Raw genomic sequence first — 11,634 nt, 5'->3', positions numbered from 1 at the left:
TCTCAAACAGTATCTTCCGTATAAAACAGTTTTTTTTAGTTTTGTCGAAGATTTTATATGAAAGATTTGTATTAGTAACAACCTCCTTTTTGTCTATTATATTATTTAAATGTAACTAGTGCCTTACCAACTCCGACTGCATGTCCCGACTGCATGTCTTTAGATATGTTGATTGTCACGTCATATGTTGATTGAAACTGGTAGTAATGCAAATATTTTGTTGATAATTGAAGTATTCTTTTTAAGTTTTTGAAATTTTTGTTTTAACATATTTATTTTCTTCTACCCATGGTATTTTCCGTGGCCATTAGTATAGTATTTTTTTAGTTTTCACAAGGAAAAGTGAGGACATAATTACTTTGGAGTAGCGTGCAACTCCAGGAGCTTGTGCTGATTCAATAGATTGTTGGGTAATTTAGGTGGACTAACCAACATTTCAAATAGTTGTTAGGTTAGCTGTTCACAAAAATTGGATTTCAAAAACTCCTAATTGTTATTTCAATGAAATGTGAAAATTTGTTGAGACATGAGTCATATGACAAACATAGTTAGAGAAAAAAAGTTTCCTTTGCTGTATTTCTGAATTTGTTTCCTTTTGGTGAATTCTGTTTCAAGTTTCCTTTCCACCATGGTCCATTCATTTTACTTCCTGATTCCCTCCAACAGGTTCCTCTGTTTGTCTTGAATTTCTGACCTATAATCTCTTGATTGTTCAATTTGATGATTTATTCACCTGCAAAACTAGGTTTTACTCTTCAGGTTTTATCCATGATATAGGAAAAGTTTATTATGTACTAGTGAAGGAATTAGTTTATGCTAATAAGGATTCTCACCTAGAATCCAAAGGAAGCCTTAATTTCTGCTAACACTATTCTGGAAAAATTTCACAGAGAAGATGCAAAAGTCAGAGATGCCAACTGAAATTGATGTTTTGAGAACTCTAAGCTACTCGTGATTTATATAAAGCCTAATTCATTCCACTCGATCATCCCAATCCCATTAACATCAGGCCTTCTACGATATTTAATTTCTTATTATGTTCATCAGATGTGTTCGCGAAAGAGTTGATTATTTTACTTAGACCATGATCGAAATATAAATAGTCATGGAAGACTAATTTCGATCAATGTCTATACCAAATAAATCAACAAAACAAGAAAAAAAAATTGATTCTAGTTCTCATAAAGGTTTGATCTTAATGGAGATGGGACCATCAGGTGGTTTGAATCAGGTTTATGACATGAATATTGTTTGGTTACCTGAAAGGCTAGAAGAGAAAAAATAGGGTTATTTCTCAAATGGCCCCCAACTTTGTGACCAGCTTCCTGCCTGACCCCCTACTTTAGTAAAAATATCCATATGGCCCCTTTTTTCAGTTACCGTTAACTTTCCGTAATATTGGCCGGTCGGCGACCTTCGCTAGAGAAGATGATGAGTTGGCGATAACGTGAGGTGGCAGAGAGAGGTAATGAGATGGAAGAGAGAGAAATGATGACTGGTTAACGGTAACTGAAAAAAAGAGCTATGGGGCCATTTGGAAAATAACCCAAAGAAATAATAAACTCATTTATCCACGGCCCACCTATGCCCCTTCATCATTCTCCTACTACTCATGATTGATCTAAAACCTAATTCATTCCACTCAATCATTTCAACTGACATCGTGGGTGGTCTTGGGCAAGAGGTAAGGCTTCTCCCACACTTATTAACACACACCATGCCCCTTCCACAACCAAACAATCTCCCTCTCACACATTGACTCTTAACTTCAATAGGTATTGGGTCGAGACTTGTTATTATCTGGGCTTTGATACCAGTGTTGGGTGGTCTTGGGCTTCTCTTACCCCAAAAGCTAGCTCAAGAGGTAAGGCTTCTCCCACACTTATTAAGACACACCATGCCCCTTCCACAACCAATGTGGGATTAACCTAACAATCTCCCCCTCACACATTGACTCTTAACTTCAATAGTTTCAACAAAAAAAGAAAACTTTATTGACATCGGACCTTGTACAAAAACTTCTTCAGTTTCTTACTGTGTTTATCATATGAGTTCATAATAAGAATCGATCTTTCTCGTATAATTCTCTTTTGAAAGAAATGGAAAATTAAAATTGAAAACATTAGTGTCGTCAATTGTTGTTTATGTGAAATTAAATAACTAGACAAAATAAACAAGTAATCCAAGTTCTCATAAAGGATGATGGAAACATCAAGTAATTTGGATTAAGTTTGTGACGTGAAAAGTTATTGATTAGTCCGACCAAAGTAAATAATAGAGTTTTTGGGTTCCTAGTCCAAAAATCTACCCCTAAACACACATTTAGTCCCCCCTAATATTAATATAGGATTTTAAGCCAAAATAATAATTATAATGGATATTTAGTCCAAATTAGTTAAAGTATGTCTAAACTTCAAAGTTACAGTATTTTTCTGTTTAAAAATTCTTGTTTTGTTTCATAAATTACCTGTTATTTATTGTTAAAGTTTCATACTTTATTTCATGTTTTCCATACTTTATTTCATGTTTTCCATACTTTATTTCATTTTTTTTATATGTGTCATACATAACACGTTATTTATCAACAATATTTCTTCCAAAACGAAAAGGACTAAAAACCTATTTTCTGGGAAGATTGGACCCTAATCTTTTTTTGAACTTTATTTTGGACTTAAAACCCATGGACCCTAAATAATAACTCACTAATTCAAGTTCTCACTTATTGTGTTATTTGAATTAAGTTTGTAAGGCGGGTTAGTTTTTTTTTTTTTTTTTTATGAGAGAGGCGGGTTAGTTGTTGTTGGCTAAAAGTTTATCACATAACTATAATTATTTTCTAAGAAATATAAATATTCACCTAAGCCCAACAAAACTATGATATGTATCCACTCTCTGTAAAATTAATAACGCTTTTAAGCCGTTCTCAGATCTACTCGCTTTGTTCTGGAGAAGGGTCCTTCCTTCGCTGGAACTCTTTTTTTTTTCTTTGTAGTTTGTTTTCCATCAATAAATAGTTTCTAGGGTTGTTTTCCATCAGAGATTGAGTTTTTAGGGTTTGTTTTCTGGACTTATCACACGTCGTTTCTTTCTATTTGTTAAAGGATTCGAAAGATTTAGTAACAGATTGATGGAGTGACAGAGGAAGAGAAGAAGAGAGATTGAAATTTCTAGGGTTCAAACAGGAATTGAAACAACAACATTTGGCAGATTGAAGCTTCTTGAGTCTTTGGATCTATCACGTAACAAGCCTAAACAGAAGGACTCCAAGACTTGTTCGACAGTGATGGTGGTAGTTGGCCTTGCGATTCACATTCATCGGCGGCGATGGTTTTCTCGGTTGGAGCAATTCTATTAATAGTTTTATATATTTTGTCGACCTTTAGGGTCTTTTCATTCTCGATCTTCAGGATCTTTTCGTTTTGTCGACCTTTAGGGTCTTTTGTTTGAGTCTGTGTCTAGTCAAATTCTTTCCCTTCATGAGGCACTTTACATTCGAAAGTTCTATGAACTTATCTTACGCAACTCTCGTGTAGTTCTCAAAGAAATAACAATTATCATCCATGTAACATGTGATTGAATCACTTATGAATGAAATATGGTTTCGATTGGTTTAAAAAAAACTATGATATAACCCGGTACCTCCATGGATTTTTGGAGTTTATGTCAACACTTTAAACCACATTGAACAACCAAGTGTTGACGGATGAGAAAATTATTATTCCGTAGTATTTACAAAGAAAGACTTTGAGTTTTAATGAAAGTTTTTTAGTTTAATTTCTCTTGAAATCTCTCTCTATCTTGTTTACTTGGTTGCTTGCCTACGAAGAAATAACTTGCTCTATTTTCTATTCTTTCTTTTTTATTATTATTTTAGCAATTTTTATTATTTAATTTATTATATCCAATTAAAATAGGTTTTGTTGGTTTAGATTTTAAGAATCCAGTTTGGATTACGAAATTAGTAGTTTCTAAACAATTTATGAGTCAAAATCCGTTATCAAGAGCACCGCTAATAATCTACGATTAATGGGTCTACGAGCTAACCAAACACATGGACCAAGTTGCAAATAGACCCACCCCACTCATCTTCGGTTACTCGAAGTAACGAGAAAATACACATAGATCTAATAAAGAGGTCGTCACGACTCTCTGTCCCGTCAATATATCCGTTGAAGGCGTTACCGTCATTCAGGATGACAATTAACCAATAATACGTTCATATATATATATATATATCTCGCTCCATGAAGTCTATCTAGTTTTTTTTTGAATTGTAAGCGTGTGAACCCTTGACCAGAGGTGGAGCCAAGAATTTGTTTAGGGTCTGCTAAAATTTCATCAATGTAAAACTAATGATTTAAAAAAATCAAAGAGTACTCAAATCACAGTATCAAGACTTCGGTAGATACTTGGATTATTGTTTTATGTTATAAACAAACACTTTTATGGGTCACGCACGGGGTTTAGGTAAAAAAAATCCAAAAAATGAAGGGGATTTCATCTTCCCAGAAAAAGAGATTTTAGTTCTTTTATATTTTGACCAAACTACCCTCAAGTACCTAAAATCACTTCCTACCATATCCTTCGTCACATCTCGCCTAAATTGAAAGGAGTCGGACGACCTCAACGAGTACGACACCATCAAAATTCGTTATTATACACAAAACCAAAAAATTCTAAAACAAAACCAAAATTTCATATCTCACTTTCTCGCTCTTCAAAAACCAACCATTTCCTTCTCATTAACCTAGAAAATCTTCACTAGGAAATCAAAACATCTCCCTCTAAACTCGAATCATCTCTGTCTCTGAAACACTCTAATCTTCCATAGCTTCAGGTGAAAACCTTTCTTTTACTCTTCAAACCGTTGTACCCGAAACTGAAACGGTTGGTTTCTACCCAAAAAGCAACCGAAAACGTTATCATGAACCATCATCAGACGTTAGCAAGTGAAACCTTAACAGAAAACGTGAGGTATTTATATTGCTTTTTGCATGTTTAGGATCTTTTAGAATGAAGTTTTGTTCAAGATGTTGGTAAGTTTTTTTCAAGATTTTTAATGGGTTTTAGCTTTTAGGGTTTATTGTGAGGAATCGATTTTGGGTATTCGTGGCTTTTTTAATAACCAAAACGTGTTCTGTATAATGAAAAAAACTTTTAGGGTTTATTGTTGTTGGTTTTCCATTCTTATTTTTCATCGATTTTTTACCTAGTTCATATATACTAAATGGAAATCTAACCGTTCATAGACAAAAATGGGATTTTTGATCATGAAAGAGTGTATATGTCTTTGCAATACAAATAATTTAGATTAAACTTTGAAGAATGTAAACAAAATAACTTTTTTTGTTTGTGCAAGAGATTAAAGAAGATGCCACCCAAAAAGATTAACAACTCATGAAGACGAAAATGAGAGATTTTAATTAAAAGAAATGTATGTTAATGTGAGAAGATTGTGAAAACCGTCTGGAAGATGATGAACATAAGATTAATAATAATGCCTTAATAAAAAAAGATTCTGAAAGCTTACCTGATGGGTTTGGAAGATGATGAAAGTCTTCGAACTCAGACAAAAATGATTAGATAAAAACGGGTATTTTATGAAGATGTGAGGGAAGAAGATGGTGAATCGTGTTCTGGGATGTGAGAGATTTCGATTTAGAGAGAGGATGTGATAAATGGAGAAATATAAAAGAGGGTTTCAGGTTCGTTTAGAAAGAGACAGTGAGAGAAGTTTTTGGGTTAAAATAGAGGATATGAGAAAGAAAATCTTTGAGATTGGTTTGAAAATAAGGTTTTATCTTAAATATAAAGTTATAGAGGGTATCATGATAAAACACAAATCATAGAGATTTGTGTTTTCTATTGAGATGAGAACAATTGGACTAGTTTTTCATTATAATTTTATTTTGCCTTAAAAACTTACATTGATATTATGGTGGACTAAATGTGAGATTAGATGTTGCTTTTTGGACTATAAGCCCAGAAATTATTTAGTCTGTATATAATGTAATTTTTATTTGATAATTATTTCATAGTACATTCTAATTTCGTTTATAAATGTAAATAAATCGTGGACCAACTTTTATGGAGTTTTTACATTAATCATGTGACCAACATGTGGTCTAGCCAACAACCTCCCGATTGAGCTATCCTTGGTATTTGATTTAAATTAATGTTACTAGTAGAGGGGCTATTAGTTTCTGGGTTGACCCAGACCGTGACTTCTAAGAATGAAAACTATAACTCTTACCACTCCAACCGAAGGTTGTCTATCCAGTTGATGTTACTACATTATAATTTATGTTCTGCTACTAGAATTGAGGTTTTCTTCTTCTACATTAAGTATATATCATAACATTTTTTTTGTTGAGAAGTATATATCATAACCTAGAAAACAAATTTTAAAAATTTCGTGCAAGGGACTATTGACCATGATCCCATTGTAACAATACCGACCTCATTAAACAGATCCATTTTATCGAAAACATTAATGTATTAGAAATCCCTATAGTAGCACGAGCTTTTAAGATACTGGTGCATAATAATATATTCCCAAGATGAATATGTTTCTATACTTTTCTTTATTTCTCTCTATTTCTTCTTTCACCATTTGTTACAAAGAGAAGAACTAGGAGATGAATTCTTACAGTTGCAGAAGTAGTGCCTATAAAATGTTGGGAAGTTTTATAAGGCCCCCCCAATTTTGTTAAAAGGCCTCCCCATGAACCGTTTTACTTGCTAAATTATCACTGAGGGGAGACCTTTTAACAAAAATGAGGGGCCCTATAAAATCTCCCTACAATGTTTTAGTTGGGCTAGACAATCAGTTGTTTTACTTGTACCCGGACGGGTCTACCGGTCTACCCGTACCATGACCCTTATAAGTTCTTTTTATTGACAAGATGATTCTAGACCGTACTTATGGTCTATAAAAAAAAATGAAAACCCTAAATTCCTCAGGCATAACTTTCCCCAAGATTTCAAGCTCCCAGAAACATCTAGAATTTCCCACTTTCCCTCAAATACTCCCTTCCCCTCTTTACCCTCCAATCTTGTTCTTAGATTCATTTTCTCTCTCTAGGGTTTTTCTTCTCTCTTAATCTACAGCTCTTTCTCTCTCTCATCCATGGCGAAATTAGGCGAAGGTGACAGTCGTTGGATCGTAAAAGACAGACCAGATGGTACCAATGTTCATAACTGGCATTGGGCTGAAACAGATTGTCTTGAATGGTCAAGAAATCTCCTCAACAAGCTTCTTTCTAACCTAACAATTCTTGATGGTGAAGGTAATCTCTTCATCAAAACTAACAAGGTTGATTCTGTCACAGGTGAAGCTTATGTTAATGTTAGAAAGGGGAAGATAATCCCTGGGTATGAACTTGATATTACTATTAGTTGGGAAGGAGAAGCTAAAGAATCTGATGATGGTAAATCTTTACTTAAAGTTGAAGGTCAAGTTCATATCCCTTATCTTGCTGATGAAAACGCTGATGAAGATCCTGAATTGAAGATCAAACTTAAAGATGAAGGACCAATTGGGAAAAGATTGAAAGATGCTTTTTTGTTGAAAGGGAAACCAATTATTCTTGAGAAAATTAGGGTTTATGTTCAAAGTATGGCAAAAGGAGGACCTTGTAAGGAAGAATTAGAGGTGAAAAAGACTTCATCAAAATCCACCACAAGTTCTGCTGTGAATCCAACTCCAAAACCAGCTACTGCGCCAGCTCCTGCTGCAGCTCCGGCCAAGAAGAAGGAAGGGAAACAAGGGTTTAAGAAGATCACATTGACAGAGAAGTATAACTGCCGGGCAACTGATTTGTATGAGATTTTGATGGATGAGAATCGATGGAAGGGTTTTACACAGAGTAATGCTAAGATCAGTAAGGAAGTTGGAGGGGAGTTTAGCCTTTTTGATGGGTCTGTGACTGGTACTCATGTTGAGCTTCAAGAAGGGAAATTGATAGTTCAAAAATGGAGATTTGGGAATTGGGCTGATGGAATTTATTCAATGGTAGTATACCCGTATCTTCAATTTCAATTTTGTTGTCAAATCTTTTGATATAAGTAATTGAAACTTCATCATTTTAATAATTTGAAATTGATGGGTGTCTTTTTGCAGGTGAAACTTACATTTGATGAACCTGAACCTGGTGTTACAGTTATCAGCCTTGTTCACACTGATGTTCCCGAAGAAGATAGGTAACACTATTTTATTCTTCTCTCTCTCTCTATGTATATATATGTATATATGTATATATATGTATATATATTTGGGTTATTCTATTTGATTATGGGTAATTACTTGTTTCTAAGATTGATATTGTTTGTGTTATAGATATGGAAATGCAACAGTGGTGGAGAACACAGAGAGAGGTTGGAGGGATCTTATCCTTGGAAGGATTCGTGCAGTTTTCGGGTTTGGAATGTGAAAGAAAGACTTCTTTGCTTTATCATCTTGCATTATGCAATACCATAGTATTTTTCATATTATCTTGCAAATTGCCGATGAACTTTATCTAATTGATTCCCAAGAGCTGAAATTTAGAATGTATGTCTTATTTTGTCGACATCGTCTTTGTTATGTTTCTGATATACTTTCGCATTTCCTGAAATATTAATGTTTCTTCAAGACAATGATAGAATGTTTGATGAAGGAAAAAACATCAATATCCATCTTATGTTCGTGCTATATCAATATTAGAATCGACACAAGCAACTCATTATAGAAAATACTTATAGTGCTGCTATAAGTTAGTGTCCTTGGTGGTTTCGGTTGTTGTTTTCCTGTTTATCTGACTTTTCGGTTCCACCGTGCACCATCCACTAGTAGATTGTAGCTAATCGGTCGTGATAGAAACAATTTGCAGTGGGTGAAAAGATGGAACGGTAGTCTGCAACTTTAATGTCTAATGCTGTAGTTATATTAACAGCAAGAGAAAGAGGAGTCCAGTAGGTGCTCTCAAGCCAAGCAGTTCTATTAGGGTGGTTTGGATATTATGAAAAGAGTGGCACTTGGAACATGGTGGCAACCCTTTTTCTTGTTTGGAATATGGAGTGAGACAGTGGATTTCCATTAGTTGTGCTAGTGCTTTGGGTGAAGCAACAAGGAATTTGAGCCTGATCCTTACTGAGTGAAACTTTAGTCTGACCCTTTCTGTTTGGGAAGTGATCTCTACTGGGACTCTTCAATGGCCATGGAAACCACTAACCAACTCTTGATCTCTACTTGGAGTGTTCAATAACAACCATAACCAACTATTTTACCCCGAGAGATGAGAAACTGGGACTGTTTCTTTGTCGAAAGTATTATCTCCGTTTCTATAGTATGTAGATGATGATAAAGGGATGGCAGGATTCTGATGGTGCTTATTTACTTTCTTGTCAAACATAATGTTGGTTTAACATCTAACTGAAGGCCTGGGAGAAGCTCTACAAGTATAGTCTCTTAGTGAGGTTGTAGTTGCATACAATAAGCTTGTCTTCCACTGAGTTGGACCAAGACTTAGAAATTGAAGAGAGCATGTACCAAGGGAATGGTCAGGTCAAGGGGCAATCGGTGAACTGGTTTGGTCCTTCCCTATGCTCCTCTCTTATGCCAGGAGTGAACCGCACCCTACAAAATATCCTGAAATAACATGCTAAGTTAATCAGGATCTGCCTTCTTCCTCAAACCTCCAGATGCCGCCTCAACCTGGTGAAGTAGTAATCCCTTAGGCGGGTACCAAGCTATCTTCCCCCACAACTCCTGATTATGCATCTACTTCTCGTCCGATCCAGGTACCGTAAATGCTCTCCAGATGGCCACCCATCTTTCGAAGTTCCGAGCTCTCATTCTCTTCATTCTGATCCTATCTAGTTAAATAGAAAGATCTTAGAAAAATGATGAAGAGGCTACAAAAGTAGGTTTACCCGACACATAAATAGGAGAGAGATTTTGCGGGGATTGTCTAAAATTGTCAAAGGCGAGCTTGCTTAAGGCAATTCTTTAAATGTTTAAAGGCAATTTATTTATTCGAGGCGATGTCCCAACTAATATTTGAACTAACGGTAAAATTGACGTAGTTAGTTCGTCAGGCCGGTTGGCGACCATAATAAAAAGGAAATTTAATAAAAAGGAAAATCTTCTTTCTTCCTTTTCCTTCTTCTTTTTCGTCATTCTTCTTTTTCTTTTTCTCTCTCTATAATCCTCCTACCAAGGGGTTCTCCTCTGTTGGAAGTCTGGAAAATCATATTTTTATTCACCAAGTGTTTGAAAGGGATTGACATTGCTTTAGTGTTTTTAACAAAAGTAGTGTTTGAAGTAAGGTCCAATACTAATTGTTCAAGGGTGTAAAGTCAAAATCCCATACTTTTATTGACTAAATGTTCAGAGGGGTTCGCACTCATGTAAGAGCATCTCAAGTGGGACACTTAATCTCTACTACTTACAGAGTCACATATAACTTTTTAGAATTTTTGTTAGAAACAATCTCTGATGGAACACTTTGTTAGACATTCTATTATGAAGTGGACACATTTATTATAAAGTGTCTAGAGAGAGTGTCTCTTTGAGACTCTTTAAGTGTCACCTTAAAATTTAAGCCAAGAGAAACTTTTTCTTTTCAACTACTTTTTTTCATATACAATTTAAGAGTGACATATGTATTAAGTAGAGAAATTTTAGAGATCTCCATTAGAGTAGTGGTGGCCAACGCGTCGTGCCGTGCCCATACCACAAAGGTCTAGGCACTGAAACGACCCATAGGAACCCCCCAGCCGTTTCCGTGGCGTTCCCGTGCCGTTTCCTGCCGTGTCTGTTTCCGTGGCGTTTCAAGGTGTCTCGGTGTTCGTTCCCGTGGCTCCGACCCCCTCATAAATATTTTTTTATTTGTTTTAACTAAGTCTAACTACCGACTCTTTGTCTCTCTTTCGGCAAAAAAAAATCTAAGTAAAAAAATACAGCAAAACTTTTTTTTGTTAAGTCCAAGTATTACTTTTTTTGTTAAGTCTTTTTTATGTTTGTTCTTTTTGTAGTATAAAGTTCTCATAAAATCTAACCGAGGTGATTCTTGTTTTTAAATTTAAATAACCAAGGTGGGTAATGAGTTTGTGGTTGGGCTTTTCGTTGATGGCGTTTCTGTGGCGGGTCGTGCGTGGGTCGTTCCCGTGACGGATCGTTCCCGTTTCACGGGCCGTTCCGTGGCATTCCTACGTTTCTAACGGGTCGTGTCTAATGAGTCTGGGACTATAGAATCTCAGCCCTGTCACGGAACGCCTGGCACATGACGGGTCGGCACGGCACGGAACAGACCGTTCCGTGTTCTTAAATAAAAGGGTCGTGCCGGTCTGTTTCTGTGTCGGCACGGCCGATTGGCCACCACTACATTGGAGACAAAAAAAATTTAGAATTTTTATTAGAGTGTCCCATTGGAGATGCTCTAACCTTGTGTCTAAATACTGGGGGTGTGATATGATTCAATGTAGAATAGCATCAATTTTGTTGTATGTTATGATCTCTTGAATATTACTTTAACATGGGTGATTTTAAAAAGCCAAATTCATTTTGGTTGATCAATTTTTATATTTGCGGTAATGGTTGATCAATTTAATTTAACGGAGCTGAATGACATTTGGTTTGCGAAAATGTGTTCC

At 35.5% G+C, this 11,634-nt stretch overlaps 1 protein-coding gene across 1 annotated transcript; it reads left to right on the top strand.

Annotated features, from left to right (window-relative positions):
- The first annotated feature begins 6,899 nt into the window (after window positions 1-6,899).
- LOC147545743 (Aha1 domain-containing protein) lies at window positions 6,900-8,637 on the top strand. Its single transcript, XM_086634923.1, has 3 exons — window positions 6,900-8,014; window positions 8,123-8,202; window positions 8,339-8,637. Exons 1-3 carry the CDS (start codon window positions 7,130-7,132, stop codon window positions 8,430-8,432), a joined length of 1,059 nt encoding a protein of 352 aa, XP_086491049.1. The 5' UTR covers window positions 6,900-7,129; the 3' UTR covers window positions 8,433-8,637.
- The last annotated feature ends 2,997 nt before the right edge of the window (window positions 8,638-11,634 follow it).

The sequence above is a fragment of the Eschscholzia californica genome, unplaced genomic scaffold (genome assembly GCF_041429995.1).
Source record: "Eschscholzia californica isolate CP2 unplaced genomic scaffold, dmEscCali1.0.p SCAF_4, whole genome shotgun sequence".
NCBI classification, from domain to species: Eukaryota; Viridiplantae; Streptophyta; class Magnoliopsida; order Ranunculales; family Papaveraceae; genus Eschscholzia; species Eschscholzia californica.
This window is presented reverse-complemented; position numbering and strand designations above follow the sequence as displayed.

Bases quoted from the DNA above. Each gene is read 5' to 3' on its own strand.
- LOC147545743 (XM_086634923.1), top strand. From the start codon at position 7,130: ATGGCGAAATTAGGCGAAGGTGACAGTCGTTGGATCGTAAAAGACAGA. The intron at 8,015-8,122 runs GTAGTATACCCG...GTCTTTTTGCAG, and splicing joins CTGATGGAATTTATTCAATG to GTGAAACTTACATTTGATGA. The intron at 8,203-8,338 runs GTAACACTATTT...TTTGTGTTATAG, and splicing joins GATGTTCCCGAAGAAGATAG to ATATGGAAATGCAACAGTGG.